General features: G+C 58.2%; 1 protein-coding gene across 5 annotated transcripts; it reads left to right on the forward strand.

Annotated features, from left to right (window-relative positions):
• The first annotated feature begins 292 nt into the window (after positions 1-292).
• Positions 293-17,904, forward strand: RAB8A (RAB8A, member RAS oncogene family). 5 transcript variants are annotated; one of them, XM_070586441.1, is made up of 10 exons: positions 293-828; positions 5,250-5,310; positions 7,152-7,212; positions 9,339-9,416; positions 10,929-11,018; positions 11,556-11,621; positions 13,044-13,094; positions 14,012-14,033; positions 15,331-15,439; positions 16,510-17,904. In XM_070586441.1, the coding sequence occupies exons 1-10, from the start codon at positions 618-620 to the stop codon at positions 16,640-16,642; spliced, it is 882 nt and encodes a 293-aa protein (XP_070442542.1). In that variant the 5' UTR covers positions 293-617; the 3' UTR covers positions 16,643-17,904. The 5 variants fall into 5 exon arrangements, with proteins under 5 accessions (XP_070442542.1, XP_070442543.1, XP_070442544.1 ...); XM_070586442.1 differs by having other exon boundaries at positions 15,346-15,439; XM_070586443.1 differs by lacking the exon at positions 15,331-15,439.
• Positions 17,905-19,172: the final 1,268 nt, after the last annotated feature.

Consider the following 19,172-nt stretch of genomic DNA (forward strand, 5'->3'; position numbering starts at 1 on the left):
AGCGAGGCCGCTCAGGCGGCGGGGGCCCGGGCGCCTCGGAGGGGACCTCGCGCCGACTCTGACGAGCGCCCGCACGCTCCCCTCGTTCGTTCCCCGCGGCCTGACGCGGCCACCTCCACGCCACGCGACACAGCCGCCGCAGCTTCCCGCGCTCGGCCCGTCGCATACTGAGGCTGCGCGGGCCGTACGGAGGCTGCGCGGGTCGTGAGGGCGGAAGCCAGAAACCGACGCGCGTGCGCCCTCTGCTGGCGCCCAACTGTCTCCTCGGTGCGCGTGCGCACGCGCCCCCGGCCCCGCCCACGAACTGCGAGCGCGCGGAGCCGTTGGCGACGCTCCCCGCCCTTCCCCACCCATCAGGGGACGGGGCGGGGCCGCCCCGGAGTCGGGAGAAGGCGGGGACACGAGATGCCACGCCCCCGCAGGTCCCTATTTGAAGCCCCTCGAGTCCTCACTGCTGGCCAATCGCAGCCCGCCCTGTCCCGAGCGCCGGCCAATGAGCGGCACGTTCGGTCGCTTCCGGCTCTGCGCCCCACTAGCCCCTTCCCCAGGTCTCCCCGCGACGGGCGGAGCGAGGGGGCGGGCGTCGGCCGCAGTGACGCGCGACGGGCCGGGAGCCAATGGGGGGCGGGCGCGGTGCTGATGGACGGGGCCAGCGGCCAGTGGCGAGGCACGGGCCGCACTTCCCGTCGGGGAGAGAGTGTAATATGGCGAAGACCTACGATTACCTGTTCAAGCTGCTGCTGATCGGGGACTCGGGGGTGGGGAAGACCTGTGTCCTGTTCCGCTTCTCCGAGGACGCCTTCAACTCCACCTTCATCTCCACCATAGGTAGCAGGGTCGCGGAGCGGCCGGGCGCGCCCCTGAGGGCTGGGGGCTGATGGAGCGGCCGGGCCGGACGGCCTGAGGGCTCTGAGAGGGTCACGGGGCCCAGGGGGAGAGGACCGGCTGCCCCGCCGCCGCGTGGGGCTTCCCGGGCCATGGGGAGGACCAGGTGTCCATTTACAGAGGGGAGGCTGAGGCCCGACCCCCAGCCCGCTCGTCGGGGAGCGTGTGTCCTGGGCTGGGGTCTCGGCGCCCGTCATCTCATTCTGTCCTCGCCGCGGCCCTAGAAGCGGTTCTTTGGGGTCCGCGTCTTAACAGCAGTGGAAACTGAGGCACGGGGAGCTGGCTGTGGGAACAGGACCGTGACATCTGATCTTACTGAGCACCTGCTGTGTGCGTATCACACTCGCCAGTCCTGTACGTTAGATGCTGTTAGAGCCCATGGCACAGAGGAGAGGTTAGGCTGGGGGAGGACACGGGACTCGCCCAAGGTCACACAGTCTGCAGGTGGCAAGGATGGGATTTGAACCCAGGTGTGTCAGACCCCAAAACTAAAGGCTCAGTCGTCCCAGACAGATGTGAGCGCTCGCCCCCAGGTCAAGCACAGCTGATCCTCATCGGAGCCAGGACTCCGACCCACACCTCTCCCGCTCTTCCTCTGGAATATTCAGGGGTTAGTCTCTCCTCCTGACCCTGTTTCCCCCATGGCTGCGTTTCCTCTAGAAGGAATGCTGAGAGGGAGTCCCAAGCCTTTCCCTGCCCCGCCTTCTATCCCACTGAAGGGTGACAGCAACAGCTGCCTGCCTTGGGGCCTGTCATCCCCAAAGAGATTCCAGATAAAAGCTCCAGTAAGAAACTAAAATCAGCCAGTGCCACAGAGCGCCCTGACTTCCCTATCTTGAGGCCAGGACACCGGTTGTCACTTTGCAGAACAGCCTTTCCCGTAGGGCCAGCCCACATTGTGGTTAAGCAGAATGGCTTACTACTCCTCGCTTCCGACATCCAGAGCTGACTTTGCCCGACGCCACAAAGACAGCCACTGCCTTCATGAACGTTTGACCTGGGAGTCACATCAGCCAAACAGAGTGGCCTGTGAGCTAGGCAGCCGTGCTCCGCAGTGGGGAAGTGGGAGAATGGTCACCAAGCCCAGGAGTTGATCGCAAATGGAGAGAACCTAGGGAAGGGGCTTTGCTTTACCCTGCGTAAACCCAGTCAGCTTATCTGCTTGAACCCCACTATGAGCTGCTGATTCCATCCTTGCTGTCTTCCAAAAGCTGCACTTTGCAAAACACTTAGGTGCCAATGTAGAGGGAATTATCCTGGAAATCATAATGCCTGATTTCCAGCTGCTGTTTGCCCTTGAGCAAGCACTTTACCTCTCTGAGCCCTGTTTCTGTAGTTGAGTGTGGTGCCCTCTGCCTTGACCAGGTGAGGTGGTTGAGGATCAGAACTGTGTGACGAATAGGGGCTCGTCCCTGCTGCCAGAGCCGTCTAGAGGAGGCAGGATGGCTCCTTCATGGCAGCAGCCCTCCCCTGGGCTCAGGTGTTTCAGCTCCCTCCCCTCCCCAACTCCAAGGTCAAACTTTGGGGTAACCCTTGCATCCCCCCTAGTCAAAAAGATCTTAACTCCTGGCAGCTGGTGGCTCGCTCTCAGCCCAGGCCTCAGTTTCCCAGCATCAGAAACTTCCTGTGCAGCACAAGCATTAGTAGGGTCAGTTTGGTTGGGTTTTTCATTTGGTTTCTAATTCTTGACCAGAAAGCTCAAGCTAGCGCTTTAGGGCTCCAAGGACGCTGGCTTCCACTTGCAGGCGAGGGTGTGACTTGGGCAAGGTCGCGTAGGGAGGTGGAGGTGACACGTAACCTGGGACTCTTCTCATTAGACATGGCCTTCCTTCAGGCCTCTGTCTTCTAGGAAGGTGTGTCACTCTGACCTTGCAGTCATGGCCTCCTCATTCTTAGGCCTCTTAAAGTTTACACTTCCTAATTAAATTTGTTGTTACTGTAGCCCAGGAGGAGGATGGGAGAGAGCGATGCCGTAGGGCTCAGTGCTTCCTGGTTTCCTATGTCCCTGTGCATCTTGACAGGAGGTGGAGAAGCGACAACCCTGGGCCGCTTCGAGCTGAAATACAACTTAATGCATAAGGGCGACTCTGTTGGCACTGAGTGTACCTCTGGGTTTTCTTTATAGATTTGGGATTAAGTGGCTGTTCATCTTCTGCCCAGGTTTCGTTTTGCAAAAGCCTGTTCTCATAAGCTCTATCGATCATTTGTGGTGTGAATTTGGCCCTGTGGCTCCCTGGAATTGGTTCTTCCCAGCCTGGCTCTGCCCCCACCGCCTTCTCAGGGCCCCCTTCATTCGTTCCTTCAAGGAGGTGAATGACAGAAACTGTGCGGCACCACGCAGCCCCCGGTGCTCTGAGTTCTTTCATCCAGCCAGCTTGCCCGCATGCCGGCTGCAGACCAGGCATCTGCCTGGGTGTCGGAGCTGCAGAGATGGCTCAGATGGCTCAGAGGGAGGCAGAAATGCCATGAAGTCTGCAGTCAGGTGTGTGTGCAGGGCGACTGGCTTCTAGTAAATGCGTGTTCAGCCCCGGCCGTGCTTACTCACTGGAGGTGTAGCCGAGAGAAAGACGTGTGAGTCCCTGCCCTCAAGGGGCTGATTTCTAGTGGGCACGATTCAAGTGCAGGCTTAGCTTCCCTCTTGTCCCGAGGACAGCTCCTGAGGTGGGCAGGGCCGGAATTAGCATCCCCATGATGGGTTCTGAGAGGTCCGGCCAGGCCTGAGCCTCAGGTCTTCACAGGGGGAGACTGAGAACAAACACCCTGCGCCAAAGGCTGGGTTTGGCCATTTCCCCTCCACGCAGGCCATTCACATGAACAAGTTTTACTCCTGGGTTCGTGGAGCAAAGAAACAAATATACAATGTCAGGGGTAAGTGCATGAAGAAGAAAAAGCAGGTAAGGGGAGAGAAATGCGGATGGTTAGGAAGGCTCCCCTGAGGAGGTGGCTCAACCAGAGACCTGAGTGAAGGGAGGGGGAGCCAGGTGGCCATGGAAAGAAAGAACATTCCAAGACAGGAGAGAGCAAGCATAAAAGCCCTGAGGCCAGAGTGCGCCTGGGCTCTTTGGGAATCAGCTACGGAGACAGTGTGGGTGGAGGGGGGCATGACCATGGCTGCTGAGAGGTGAGCGGGTCAGGCAGGACCTCGGAGCACACTGGCAACTATTTGCTCTGTCTGCGGGGGCCAAGGAGGCAGTGGGAAGCCACTGGAAGGTGTTTTGGGGGTTTTTTTAACAGTTTTATTGAGGTATAATTCACCTACCATACAACTCACCCACTTGAAGTGTACAATTTGGTATATTCAGAGTACAACCATCACCACAGTCAATTCTAGAAAATTTTCATTATTCCAAAAACAAACCCCAAACCCCACCCATCTCCCCATTCCCTCTGCAGCCCCTGGCAACCACTAATCTGCTTCCTGTCTCTATGGATTTGCCTGTCCTGGACGTTTTCCTGTGAAAACGTGTGTGTGGCCCTCTGTGTCTAGCTTCTTTCGCTCAGCGTGGTGTGTTCAAGGTTCGTCCCTGTTGTAGCGTGTGTCAGGGCTTCGTTCCTGTTTACGGCTGAGTAATAGTCAGTTCGTTGTACAGACAGACCACATTTTGTTATCTGCTCATCTGTTGGGAGACGCACTGGAAGGTTTGGAGGCGGGATTAGCTTTGTGATGTGGTTGAGTTTGTGCCTTTTAAAGCTGAGGAGGTGACTGAGGGGCAACAGTAGGAGCCTGGAGAGCGGCCCAGGAGGCTGAGAGGTCATCCATGGTCCTGGGGAAAGGGGCCTGCAGCCGGTGGCTGGGAGAGAAGGAGGGCAGGATCAGGAAGCCTTCTTGGGGGGTGTCCTAGCGGATCTCAAAGGAGAAGGAGAAGTTTGCCAGGCTGACGGGTGGGTGGGGCGGGGCTACCTGCAGAGAAGGAACAGCATGTGTGCAAGCTGGAGACCCATGTACATCGTGGTGCATCGCGGGCCCAGTGCCCTGGGGGTCGGGGTGGGGTGGCAGGAAGCATGGGTCTGAGGCCTGCCAAGGGCTCTGCTGCCCACTCAGCGAGGCCATCTCTGTGGGGAGGGAGCAAGTCTTTGGCACCTCAGCTTCTTGGGTTTGCCCGCCAGCTCTGCCAGCTGCCGGCTTCACTCAGGGTGGCTCCTGTCCCCCTTTGAGCCTCAGCTTCTGCTTTCGTGAGAGGAGCGAGTTCTCCAGGTGCCTCCAGCTGTGCTGTGGGGGATTCTGAGACCCCACGTGCCCAGCACCAGGCAGGTGCTCTATAAGCTGCAGCCACTGTTCCCTGCACGGGTTGGCAGTGCCCGCCTCAGATGCAGCTTGGGAAATGGGCTAACAGTAATGCACCTCTTTTTTTCTTTTCTTTCAGGAATTGACTTTAAAATTAGGACCATAGAGCTCGATGGCAAGAGAATTAAACTACAGATATGGTAAGAGTCAGTGTCTTCATCAGCCACTTCGCCTGGTGAGCGCTTCAAGCCAGGAGTTCCTAGGGCCCCTCTCCCTTCCCTCTGACTGTGGCCTCCATCTCTTTGTGCCCAGCTGGACACATCGGGCTTTGTTAGAAGCCCCAGGAGCTGTGGTCTGCTGGCTGCTGGGGCCCAGAGTCTGTGTCAGCACCTTCTGGGGCTCAGCGTTCCAGTGTGGGCCCTGCTTGGGCCTGGCCTTCAGAGCGGCCTGCTTCCACTGAGCTTGAGAGAGCCCTCTACGCCTGGTGGCGGTGAAGGTGCCGGGATGGGGAGATGCCCCGGCCTGGCATTCTTCTGAGCCTGTCAGCTCGCTGAAGACGGCCTGACATCGCTTCCTCTTTCTCTCCCGGGGAAGCCCAGGCCTCACTTCCTAGGACGCAGACCTGAAACCCCAAAACCATAAATGAGCTGAGGCCAGGCCTAGTAACAAGGCCTGTTTCCATTCCACTCACCTGGGGCCGGCTTCCCATGCCACATGAAATTAGAGAAGCTGTGAGTCCCCGTCAGTGGCGCTGACTCCAGTCTGCTGACCGCTGCACCAGGAAGGCTCAGCTCGGATGGTCAGGGGCAGGGGAGCCCACCCTGCAGCCACATCACTTGCAGGGAAGCAGGAGCCCTAAGCGGAATAAAGAGAAGTCACATTTGGCAGAGCGGCTCAGTCCCTCTGTTCAGGCAGGCGCCGGCGGGTGGGAGGGAGCCTGTGAGAGGGGCTGCAGGGCCGCCCTACCCACAGCCCATCTGCCCTCTGCAGTCTCAGTGCAGCATCGCCCCGCTTGTCGGGCGGTCCCCTCGACTTCAGTGGTGTCCACCTCTGAATCTGACTTCAGAATCGAGATCTGAATGAGGCCTCATGCCGGTCAGTCCTGCAGAGCTCTGTGTCCGTCTGTCCTCCTCGTCAGTTATGAGCCATGGAAGTTCCTCGCCTCCCAGTGCGTTGGAGCCTCAGCGCCCAAGTCCAAAGTGACACTGTGTTAGCAAGCAGAAGTTTCGCTTTCCTTTCTTCCTGTCTTCCTGCTTCTGCTCCTGGCGATCTCAGTGGGGTTAGTGACTTTCTTAAAACTCTTCTGGACCAGGACCATGGTTGAGAATAAAATACTATAACCACTAAAGTCGCCTGCTGTTGGTGACAGAAGGCGAGCTTAGCCCCAGATGAGGTGCTTCTGTACAGTGCAGATGGGCGGAGCCCGCAGGGGCGTGCAGGGGTGTGGGAGGAGCCCTGGGCCCCGAGACAAAAGACATGGCTCTGGCCGATCAGTGAGGTCACCTTTAAACCCCATGCTGAGTACCTTCTGCCGGGAGCTGGGCTGGGCATGGGCATGTCTCTCCCACCTGTTGCCTCTGTACCGATGAGGAAGGGCTTTCCGCCTGGCCTCCACCAAGGTCATGAGTGTGGAAGTGCTTCCTGAGCCCCACCGAGTCGGCCTGGCTCAGCCCACCAGCAAGGGCTGTGTTTTTGTGCCACGTGACCAGCACTTTCACATGCAAGGTCCATGCCTGACCTTGGTTCTTCTGTGATGCGGAAACCATGGGGAGAATCTCCAGGAAGCCCAGATGCAGAAGAGAGTGAGCACGCAGGCCAGTGACTCTGGTGGCTCTGCCGCATCCCCAACTGGGAGACCTTAACCCGTCTGAGCCACAGTTTCCTTCTCTGTAAGGAGGGAGAATGGGGGTGCTGCCCCACAGCAGGGTGATCAGTCAGGAGATGGCCGTGGGAAAGCCCGCATCCCTCCCAGGCAGTGCCCTCACTGCCGCCGTGATGATGGTTCTTGTTCAGCATCACTAACATGCCATCTTGTCTTTAGGGACACAGCTGGTCAGGAACGGTTTCGGACCATCACAACAGCCTACTACAGAGGCGCAATGGTATGGACGGGGTGTTTTTGTTTTTGTCTTTTCTTAAGTCAAAATGAACATCATTGCCTTGGATACCAAAACCTGGATGTCTCTGGGGAGCCCGTGCTCTGGCTCCCCGGAAGTCCTTGGGCCTGGGTCCATTTTCAGAACAGGCTGCGTGCCCCACCCGCACTCCCACGCACATGCATCCCCTCTGGCTTCAGAGACAATGCAGGGTTTAGGGAAGCCTGATTCTTCGGGAGTGAAGGGAGACACGGGCAGCCGGTTCTTCAGGTGAGGCCAGTGAGATGGGGGACGGCATGCCCCGACACCTAGGCCCGCCTCACCCTCTGTGGAATTTGCTACCGAGAACTTGAAGCTCGTCCATGAGCTGAGTCGCCCTGGGCTGTTGGCCATTATATTTGTTGCCTGGGCCTGAGGCAAGATGACGTGACAGGAAGACTCGTTTGTCATCCCTTAAGTATTTTTACCAAGCTCCTTCTCCGGGCCAGGCCTGAGCCAGTTGTGGAGGGAGACCTGGGATGGGCCGGGGTCCTGCCGGAGGGTCTGGCGGGAGGCAGAGCCCCTGGACCTGGCTTGGCACGCAGGGTTGTCCTGGGTGCCCCTCTGAGCTCTGTCTCCTGACTCAGGAAGTGGGGTGGAGGACAGGCCTGTGACCCAGCAGTGGTGAGGGTGGATGCCATCTCCCCATTCCCAGCTCCCACAGTACCTCGCCTTTCCGTGGTGCACCCCGTCTTAACTGAGGAGACACCTGTGTCCTCCACTGGGCTGCGAGGTCTGTGAGGGGTGGGCCACGTTGGGGTCACTGCCACGTGCTCTGTGCCTGGGCTGGTGCTGGGTTTGCAGTGGGGGCTCAGGAGCTATCAGCAGATGATGGAGATGAGTGGCAGCATGAAGTCTTTAGACCCTTCCATGCAGCGTCTGGACCACCATAGACACTCGGTCACATGGGTTGCAACCTTAGCACACACGTCTCATTAAAATTAATTTATTAATTCCCCTTACTTGGCTGTGCTCAGGGGGCAGGGGCCACGGGGCACTGGGATCCTGGGGGGCTTCTCTGTGGCCTCATGTGGGCCCTGGCCCTGTCTAGGCTGAAATAGCCCCCACTGTCCCATTCACTGAGCCCTTCCCTGTCCCAAACACCAGGCCCCGGTCTTGGCCATATACCCCCGAGTGGGGGCACCAGGGTCATCCCCATTTTACAGAGGAGGAACCCAAGGCTCACTGGAGTTCCATGCTTTGCTTTAGTCCATGCAGAGGGCAGAGGGATGGGCCAGTGCAGCTGGCCATCCCCAGTGCCTCGTCCTCAGCCAGCCCTTGATGAGGCTGCACTGAGCCATCTGTGAGACCCTGTCCAGCCCCCAGATGATTGTGGCTGGCAGTCCTCCTAGACCTGGGCTAACCCATAAGGAAGCCACGAGCCAGGTGTGGCAATCTGAAATTTAACTCAGTTAAAGTAGGAAATCCTGCCCCTGGGTCGCACCAGCCGCATTTCAGGTGTCCCAGAGCCACATGTGGCCAGCAGCGACCGTGTGAGACAGTGCAGAGAATGTTGCCAGCACTGCAGCCCATCATCCTCTCTGTCCTCACCGTAGCAGCCCCTGGGGTCCCAAAGTAAGGGAGCATTAGTTGTCTCCTGTCACATTGTGAACTTATAGACATCCCGCTGTGGTGCCTGGCACAGAGTAGGCACCAGATGAGGGCTGATGCTGGGGCACCCAGAGGAGGTGGCGCTGGCCGAGCCCAGGACTCGGGCAGGGCGAGGGGCGAGTAAAGGCCTGCAGGAGGCTGAGCACGGCAGAGGATTGGCGTGAAGGGGAGCTCGGTGGGCACCAGGGTCATGGAACACATGCAGGACAGGGCGCTGCGGAAAGGAGGTGGGCCATGATCATCCTGCCGGGGCGAGGAGCCAGCAGCGCTCGTCTGTAAACACAAGCGTGGTGGGGTCTGCTCTGGAGGCAGAAGGGTCACCTCGGTGGCTAAGGGGGCAGAACGAGTCTGGGAGACCAGCGAGGGAGGGTGGGGATCTGGCAGGAAGGGCGCCTGGAGGGGTCCCTGCTGCCCCACCTTGCTGGGCCTCCCCGACTCAGCTTGCAGCTTGTCTGGAGCAGGTGTCTGTCTCCCCCATTCAGGGCATCATGCTGGTCTATGACATCACCAACGAGAAGTCCTTTGACAACATCCGGAACTGGATTCGGAATATTGAGGAGGTAAGGCTCACAGCTCTTGCCATGTGTGCGAACTTCCAGGGGTTCTCTCCTCTCTCCTCACCCCGGAGTGCCCTGGCTTACAGATGAGGTCATGGAGGCACAGAGACACCTAGAAGTGACTCACCATGAGCCCCATAGCTGGGGGGTTTAGTCATGGCAGAACTGGAACCCAGGTGGTCAGCCCTGGAAACTGCATGCTGGCCTGGCCTCCTCAGTAGACCAGACCTGAGAGCCCATTTGCCCAGCTAGGCAATGTCACCACCAGGAGAGAATAGACATCCGAGCTCTGGGTTACTCTGAGCATTTAGTGCTTTCTAGAGAAGGGAGGTTCCAGAACCGACGTGACCCTTGTATTTGGTGACGTGGTGAGATGATGTGTCGGGTCATACTTTGAGCTACAGCGGAGCAGGGTGTGAGCCAGCTGATTGATGTGAGCCCCCGTGTGCAGGCCAGCACGCTCAGATAGCTGCTGCCTATGACAGGAGACTCTGAACCACGGAGGGAAAGGGAGGGGCCAGCCCACCTCCCCTAGCCAAAGCCAGTGCCGTCCCCTGCCCACTCCTTGAAGAGCTCACCTGCACCCCAGAGCCTCCCTGAACGGTGGCACTGGCAGCTTTCGATGACTCATCAGGCAGGGCGTCAGGTCTGAGGTGCGGCCAGAGAACTTCACCCTTCTGTAAAGCCCGGTGAAAGGTCACGTCACTCCCTGCCCCGGCACTGATAGGTGGCAGCACCAGGCCGCCGCACCCCCCCCCCCCCCCCCGCCCCCGACAACCCCACATTTGCTGGCAGGAGGCTGTGCCCTGGCTGAGGAAGAGGGCCTCCTGCTGGTCTCTGAGGAAGCTCTCTGCTTCTGGCCGGTAGGCGAGAGGGCCATTGGTTAGCAGGAGGTTAGTCAGCCAGCAGTGCCCTGTGCTCACTGAGACCAGAAGGCAGGAGGTCCCCTCCCATGCCCTGGTCTTCAGAAGTGACACCCCTCCCCTGGGGTATGGGGGCGACTGGAGGAGGAGCCCTTTTCAGGCCTGAGGGCAGAGTTAAGGGGACACCAGGGTTGCCAGTCTTTGGGGCCTGTGACCACCACAGGCACAGCCCATTTCGGAACCCAAAGAGCGAGCTGGAGCTGGGCAGAATGTCCCAGGACAGCAGCTAGGGCCTCCAGCAGAGCACCTGGGAAGCAAGGGAGGTACAGAGGGTACCCTTCATAGAGCCCACCAGGAGCCCAAGGATGGGCACAGGAGTCTGGTTGACGCGGCCCAAAGGGCAGCTGTCCTCAGCAGCGGGAAAGCATGCACTTGGTCAGAGTAGCAGCCCGAACCCTGGACTCGGTCTTGGCGTTAGCTCTGTGACATGGGCCGGGGCACTCAGCCTCTCTCAGCTTCAGCTTGTCCTCTGCACAGGGATGTGCCCAGCAGTCCCAGCCCCCACTCTCATTTTGGAAGACAGGCTGTGAGTTGGCCTGTGGTCCAGTCTGTCCGCACCCCTCACCTCCCCATCTGCCCCTCTCTCTGTCAGCACGCCTCTGCAGATGTCGAAAAGATGATACTTGGCAACAAGTGCGACGTAAATGACAAGAGACAAGTTTCCAAGGAACGGGGAGAAAAGGTGGGCATGGTGGCGGGCTTGGACCTGGCACCACCTGGAGCCTTGGGGCAGAGGGACCTCAGGGTTTTAGGATTTCCCACATGGAGGCCAGCCCTGCCCTGCCCCACCCCAGAGCACCCCTGATTGCTTCCTGGCTTGTCCAAGACTGAGGGGGTCCTAGGACGCAGGACTTGGCTGGACAGCCGGCCGCCCCAGGGGGCCACGTGCTGTGGGGAGGAGGGTGGAGAGCACACTCCCGGCTGAAGATGCAGGCAGCCAGGGCTTCCAGGGGTGCTCTGCATGCTCCGTACGGTGCCGCGCCTTGGGACCCGTTCAGGCACAGGGAGCAGAGGATGAGCCGTGTTTTGATCCAGGCCCTCTCCACCCTCCTGCCAGGAACATTCCCCACCTGCTCTCCACTGGTAACTCAAGGGAGCGACCCAGGAGGTCACATCCATGGCCCCGGCCCACCCTGGCCCCCCCCCAGCTCCCCGCCAGGGTGCTGCGTGGGGGTCGGGGGCCCCTGGTGACTGACGTGTGTGTGTCCCTCCCTCACAGCTGGCCCTGGACTATGGCATCAAGTTCATGGAGACCAGCGCGAAGGCCAACATCAACGTGGAGAACGTGAGCACTGGGCCCTGTGGGGAGACATAAGCCTGCAGCGCTGGCCCTTTCGGGCTGAGAACAGGCTGCACCCTCTGGGGAGGCTCTCCCAGAGGGACTGGCCACAGGCTCCAACCTGCCACTTCCTGGGCAGCACCATGTGTCAGGCCCCTGAGAGGCCCAGGTGGCCCTGGGGGCATTGCCCCGCTGACAGCAGCAGCTGCAGGCCCCAGCTCGGCAACTACAGCATCATCTCACCGACTTTTGGGTTGCCTGGGGAACAGGCACAGTTTCACACATAGGGAAACTGAGGCTCAGAGAGTCCCAGCTGCCTGGCACCCAGGCCCAGCTCCCACACAGGCCCCGTTTCAAGCCCAGAAAGAGTAGGAGACTGTCACAGGGCCTTGGCCCAGGCGACCCTCTCCTCTCCACAGACAATGGCAGCCTCGCAGCTGAACTGCCTTCCCTCCATCCCACTGTGCCAGTGATCCTTCCAGAGAGGCTCTTCCACATCGTTCCCAAGCCCAGGCCCCATGCCTGGCACAGAAGGCTCTCCCAGCCAACCCCAGCCACCTGTGCCACACCCTCCCCCAAGCCTGTGCTGCGGTCCCTTCCCTCACACCCCCCCTTCCCATCAGGGCCAGTCCAAGTGGCCCCTCCCCAGGGAAGACTCTGCTGTCCCCCAGGCCCTTGGACCCACCCCTCCAGGTGTCCCCATACCCTGAGCCACCCTCCATGACAGCTTTCGATGTCACAGGGCTGTTTGCTGAGACTCTGCCTCTCCCACCAAACCGGGAGCCCCTCGGGTGCAAATGCTGAGGCTGAGTCATCTCTGTGTGAGGCCCAGGGGCAGGGCTGGTGCCAGAGTGGGGCTTAGTATTATCAGGAGAGTGGATGAGGGAAGGGAGGAAGTGGTCAGGAGGCTGTGACGGCAGCGGCAGCCTGGGGTCCAGCCAGCTTGAGCCATCGCCGTCCCTGGGAAGATGAGCCTTTCACCCATCCAGCCCTTCCAGGCCTCCCTGCCGGGCCAGGACCCAAAAGGAAGCATATTTGGCCAAAGAGCCCCCTGTCTTTCTCTCTGCCCTGCCCTGCCCGTCAGAAGGGGGACAAAGGAGTCAGGGATGGAGAGCTGGGTCCTCTGCCTGGATCCTTCCGGACTGGTCAGTTAGCCCTGGGTGCCTTCGGACAAGTCACTTGGCCCTTCCGAGCCTCAGCTTCGTCTCTGACCAGTCGAGGGTGATCCCATCTCCCAGGGTCATTGTCTCAGGGTGGGTGGTGGCCTGGGTGGGCCTAGTTAGCCTGCTAGGGACAGGAGATGGGTCTGGACAGCAGAGGCCCATGCCCAGGAAGCCGCCCTAACACTGGTCCCGCAGCGGCGGCCAGGAACCAGACAGCCTGTTGGCTTCTTGCTCCGGGCATACTGACGGTGTGCTTCTCCCACAGGCATTTTTCACTCTCGCCAGAGACATCAAAGCAAAAATGGACAAAAAATTGGTGAGTGTGTGTCCTTCCCAGATCCCCACAGATGTCCCAGTTGGTGCTGGCTGGCCTTGGCCTCAGTGGCGTGTTGCATCCCCAGGCAGATTTTGTGTTTTTGGACACGCTGGACCTGGGAGGACGTGGCTGGGAAAGGGGGGGCAGTTAGCAGGTGTGGTTGGGGCGTTGGCCCCAGACACACTCATGGGTTCCCTCCTTCCTCCGAGGCCTGGAGCTGCTGGGCGCCAGGCACTGCCGTCTGAGCACACGGACTAGCAGAGGCTACGTGGCCCTTGCCGTCCTGCTCAGGAGATGATGGCCCAGCAGCACGGTGTCTGATAACTGCTGGCTTTCCGTCCTGACGAGTCTGGCAGGTCCTAGCCTGTTTTTGCCCTCCAGTCCTCAGTTCTCCAAGTTGTGCCTGCTCTATGACCTTCAGTGGGTCCCAGGGCCCTGAGGCGTCCAGGAGGTCCTGCCTCAATCCCGCCCCATCCACCCTTTCATTCTTCCAGCTTTTTCTTTACCACACGAACAGTCGCGTAGTCCCCAGCACCCACGTAACTAGTGTGTTCTTGGTGGAGTCGGAACTCTCCACCGTGTTTGGGCGTGTTCAGCACCTAAGTGCTGTCGTGAGTGTTCCAGTGGCAGCTCTTTCCCGGCAGGTGACTCTCCCCGTTGTCTGAGACAAGAGCATAAGCTCTGTTTGTGGCTCGTCTTACGTCTGGTCATATAAGATTGCACGTATGATACAAAACACCATTCAAGTAGGTCATATCTGATTTAAATCTGTTTTCATAATTCTGAGATGCTGTGAATTGAATCGTAAGGCACACAATCAATGTAATAGCAGCTCTTTGGCCAAAATGGGAAACAGCCCGTGTAAACCAATGTACTTGTCTTACGAAAACTTTCTTACAATTGTAATTTTTTTACAGTTCTTTTCTCTTCAGTATGACGGTAAAATTTTGATTCTTCATGATCCTTCTGACTCACTTTTGCCCACTGGCAGTTATGCTGAGCATCACGGTGACACTCTGCCTGGCTTTTGAAACTGGCCTGCTGATTGCCTCCAGAACATGCCATGTCCTTCCTAGGCCTGGGTTAGGAAGCACAGACACACAGCCGTGGCCCTTGCACTTCTTCTTTCGTAACTGAATTACAATTCACTGGCCATTAAATTCTACCTGTTTCCTACCACTGTGTTTATATCCAGGGTTGCAGCTCCTCTCCCACTTCATACCTATTTTTTTATTGAAATATAATTTGTGTACAACATTGTGTAAGTTTGGGGTATACAGTGTGTCGAGTTGATACATTTACACATTACAACACGATCAATACGGTAGTGTTAGCTGACACCTTATCACGCCACATAATGATCATTTCTTCTTTGCGTTGAGAACAATTAAGTGCTAGTCTCCTAGTAACTGTGAACTTTGTCATACGGTGTTGTTGACTGTCATCACCATGCTGTGCATTCGATCTCCAGAACTCGTTCATCTGCTCGTTGCAAGTTCATATCTGTCTTTTACGTCACTGATCCGGCCAGCTCTGTGCACGCCCCCATCTCTCTTGAGAGCATCACAGAAAGCTGGGCTTTGCCAACACCCACCCCACTCCCAGACCTCTGGCGCTCCCCGTCAGCACACTTGGTGCTCCCCACTGCACTGAGCACCAGCTCCACCCCCACGCCAGGCCGCCTGGGCCTCATGCTCTGCTCCTGCCACCCACTCCCCCCTGTCACCATGTCGTTCCCTCTACTCCAGCCACACTGGCGTTTTCTTGTTCTTGGAGCACCTCATGTTCATTTGAACTTTCTCTGCTACATGTCCTAGAGCTGCTGTACCAAATTCTTGTACCGAAGTTAACAGTTTAAACAATGTGCATGTAGTATCTTAACGTTCTGGAGGTCAGGAGTCTGAAACAGGTCTCCCCAGGCTGAGATCAAGGCGTCAGCGGGGCTGCATCCATTTCTGGAGGATTCAGGGAAGAATCCATTTCCTGGCCTTGTGCAGCTTTTAGAAGCCACTGCATTCCATGCCTTGTGACTCTCTTCCTCCGTCTTCCAAGCCATCTGCTTAGCATCTCTCTGCCCCTGCTTCCATCCTCACCTCACTTTCTTGGACCACAGCTGGGAAACTTTCACTGCTTTTAAGGATTCTCGAGATTGGTTAGATTGGGCCACCTGGATCATCCAGGATGCTCTCCCCATCTCACCTCAGTCACATCTGCAAAATCCTCCCCGCCATGTCAGGTATCACACTCACAGGTTCCAGAGATGAGAGCGTGGACATCACTGGGGACAGCTGCTCTGATGACCACACCACTGGACCCTCCCTGGCCTCACTCCTTCAGTCCATGAGGTCTCTGTTCAGATGTGGCCATCAAACGCACCTTCCCCCTGCCCTGCCTTCCTCTTCATTACTCCCCACTGTGGGGAGTCCTTGCTTCCCCACGAGGCCTGCATCCCCCAGTACAGTACCAGCTCCCCAAGGCAGGGGCCTTGTTCACCACTGCATGCCTGTGCCCACAAAAGCGCCTGGCACAGCACAGGCACGCGATAGGTACTGTTGAGTAAATTCAGGTTTCACCTCACAGCTGAAAGATGAGAAGGAATGAGTCAAAGAAAAGGGGGCGAACCTTCCAAACAAGGTGTTAAGTTCCCGGGGTCAGCGGGGACCAGGTCACAGAGGCTCTCAGTGCCAAGCGACACAGCTAATGGGTTTCAGTAAGGCCTGAGCAGACAAGATTAGAGCTTAGAGCTTCCACTACCTGCGGAGGACTGTGGGGAGGTGGTGCGCCAGAGCCTTGGCACAGGGACACAGACCCACTGAGTGTGAGTGTCACTGCCCCTTGGCTGCCTCACTGTTCGGTGCTCAGCACAGAAGGGGAGCTAGATGGAAAGAAGGAGGGCTGAATGGTGGGAAGGAAGGAGGGAAAGAAGACAGTGAGGTGGCCAACAGATGGTTGGGAAGCTGTTGAGAGGATGAGTGGGAAGGGGTGGGTGGGTGGGTGAGTACGTGAGTAGAAGAATGAGTGGCTGGGAAGGGTGGTGGCTGGGTCGTAGGTGCAGAGCAGGTCTGGGTTGTGAAAGATGAATTTTTGGCTGGAAGGGACAGTGGGATGGATGGATGATAGAAGGGTTGGATGGAAGGGTAGAAAATAGACAAGTGGACGTTTGGTTGGAAGGTAACAGACAGATGGGAGTAGGGGAATGGAGAGGTGGGTGGTTAGTTGGAGGGGGATGGGTGGATCATGGTTACCTGGACGGGAGTGGACAGGCCGATGGTTGGTTGGACAGGGATGGGTGGATGGCGGATGGAAGGTGACAAGTGGATGGGTGGTGATGGGGTGGATATAGGTAGACGGGTAGGTTGAGAGACGTAACGCTGATGGTGCTCAGCCGTAACCTCAGAAAACCTTGTGATTTCAGGAGGGCAACAGCCCCCAGGGGAGCAACCAGGGAGTCAAAATCACACCAGACCAGCAGAAGAGGAGCAGCTTTTTCCGATGTGTTCTTCTGTGAGGAACGCCGCCTTACTCTGAGCCCCGCTCAGCCGAGCTGACTGTGCCTGTCCTGAGTGAACCCCTCACTCAGCCGGGGCCCTCCCCCTGCACCGCCCCCGCCGCGGCCACCGGGCCCGCGGCCACCAGAACACAATTGAGAAATCGTTTATTTTAGTAACAGTCTGATCTTTTCAACTTTGGAGATGGAATAAGTTAAGAATTTGCTATTTTTCCTGCCACATCCGCTGAACGGCCCAGCATCGTGTAACTAGAGAGAAAGATGGAGTCGAGGTGTGACCGTGCACAGCAGCCAGCAGGGCAGGCCTCCATCTCTGGGCCTTGACACAGCTAAGCCCCATTGGAAAGCACGTCCATGTTCTCGGCCACAGAAGCGAGGCCCCCTCAGGCCTGCGAAGGTTCCAGGAGTGCCGGCTGTGTACCCTGAGCGAGGCGACCCACATCGGGACCAGGAAGTATCTGCCTGACAGGCCAGACACCCGCTTCACCTCTTCTCTCAGTTTTGGACAAGTGACAAAAATGTTATTTTTTTTCCCCTCTCTCTTTTTAACTGTCAAACCAAAGGGAAGCACAAATCAAGGAAATTCTGAGGAAAGAAGCATGGGGTGGCCCCACCTGTTCACCGCCAGGTTCGTGTGGTCCAGCCAGGCCTCGGGCACGCTCAGCGGGCCTCTCGGCAGTCCCCACCTGAGCACCAAGGGGACTCCGGACGCGCCACAGGTGACCCCGAACATGCAACCACATACAGTCCAGCTGCGATTGGGGCGCCCGCCTCAGCCCCAGCACCCCCGCCCTTCGTCCTCCCAGCCTCTCCAAATCGGACGTTCTTTCTAGCTGAGATTTTTATTTTTCCAGATCTGTGGTGCCATGAAGTGATTCCGTCTCTGATCTCTAATGGCAGACCCAGGTGATCGGGGACATGCGCACACGCCCGGCTGGACGTGGCTAAGAGCGCGAGGCAGCGCCTGGCGTGGCCGAGGCCCCAGGTGGCCCGCGTGACAGACTGACCGCAGAACTTCTGGGGTGGTTCTTGACTGCAGTCGCATGGTTCTGCTTTGACAGCTCTGCCTTCCCACAGAGACTGCACAGCTTGGACCAGGGAACCAGGCCAGAGGGGCGTCATCAGGGAGCCTGTGTTTTTCTTTCTCCCCGCCTACCCCCAAGCTGCTGTCAGTCCAAGACATTGGGATCATAGTTTGCTCTTTTTTTGAATTAAAACCAACATACCAGCCATAGTCTGCTCTTCCCTGGGATCTCTTAACATGCTCTGTTTACATCAATAAATGCACTTAAGGAAAACAAATTAAAGCTCATGTTAAAGTTCGTGGAGTTTTCCGTCCACATTTTCCCAGTGGGCGCACGGATGTGGCCAGGTGGTAGATGGGGGTTCGCAGGAACCCGAGGCGGGCGGGGCCTCAGGTCTGGACAAGCTCAGAGCAGAGGCAGTGGCTTAGCCCAAGCTGGAGGAAACGGTCACCCCACGTTCTGAGGAGATGACACTGTTATCAAAGGGTTGACTTGGAGAAACAAGCTTCCCACCCCGCCCCCACAGCACTGCGCCCCTTTCACAGGAAACAAGGGGTGTCACCCCTCACGGCTCCGCCTCGGCATACCGCATCCCCAGCTGGCAGCGTCTGTCTCCAGCATGCCACTGGATTCTCTTGTCTTGGTCCCCACTGGCCCCCTTTCACCCCGTTGAGTGCTTGGTCTGAGCTCCTCTCCTCCCCTCTGCACACCTTCCTCCCTTGGCTGCTGGCACCCGGCTCGGCCACCGTTCGCCTCCCACCTCCCTGGTGGCTCCTCCAGGGCCCACTCCTCCAGACTGGCTCCCCAGGGAGTTCCTTCCACTCTGTTGGGTGTCCCCAAGACCACGCCCAGGTTCATGGTCCACTGGAACTCGGCACATAGCGGATGGGTTACAGCAGAAGGCTGCAAAGGAAGATTGGCACAGGGAAAAGGCACATGGGGCCACGTCCCGAGGAAACCAGGCGCAAGCTGCCAGGAGCCTTCTCCCTGTGGGGTCCTGCCCAATGTACTTAGTTCCTCTGTCGCCAAGCTGTGACCACACGTGTGAAGTGTGGTCCCCTGGGCACGCTCCTGAGAGACTCAGCGCCCAGGGTTTCTATTGGGGCTGGTCATGCCGGCCCCCTCTGCCCAGATGTACCGGAATCCCAGCTTCCCAGGAAGAAAGCAGGGCTTTAGCATAAAGCACATAGTTTGTACAGACCGTTCAGGCACAGTAGTGAGCCACCCATCCTGGGGGGAAAGTTGTGTCTCAGCAGAGGGAGCTGTTTCCCAGCCTCGTTCCCAGATGCCAGCCGAGAGCCAGCCCCACCCATAGGCCTTAGACATGCCAGGGACTCCGGACTGCGGGTCCAGCCCAGCCCCGACTCGGAGCTCTAGAGGCCCCTGGCCACCTGCCCACCGTCTGTCCCAATTCAGATGTCCAATCGGCGCCCTAAACAGAACACAGCCGAGAGAGAGCTCTTACCTTGGGCTCCGTCCTCCTCCCCCTCCCACACTGGAGCCACCACCCCCTGGACCTCTGTCCCAGCCTCTGCTTTGTCCTTC

This window comes from Equus przewalskii, chromosome 20 (genome assembly GCF_037783145.1).
Source record: "Equus przewalskii isolate Varuska chromosome 20, EquPr2, whole genome shotgun sequence".
Taxonomy (NCBI): Eukaryota; Metazoa; Chordata; class Mammalia; order Perissodactyla; family Equidae; genus Equus; species Equus przewalskii.

Bases quoted from the DNA above. Each gene is read 5' to 3' on its own strand.
- RAB8A (XM_070586441.1), top strand. From the start codon at position 618: ATGGGGGGCGGGCGCGGTGCTGATGGACGGGGCCAGCGGCCAGTGGCG. The intron at 9,417-10,928 runs GTAAGGCTCACA...TCTCTCTGTCAG, and splicing joins GGATTCGGAATATTGAGGAG to CACGCCTCTGCAGATGTCGA. The intron at 11,622-13,043 runs GTGAGCACTGGG...CTTCTCCCACAG, and splicing joins CCAACATCAACGTGGAGAAC to GCATTTTTCACTCTCGCCAG.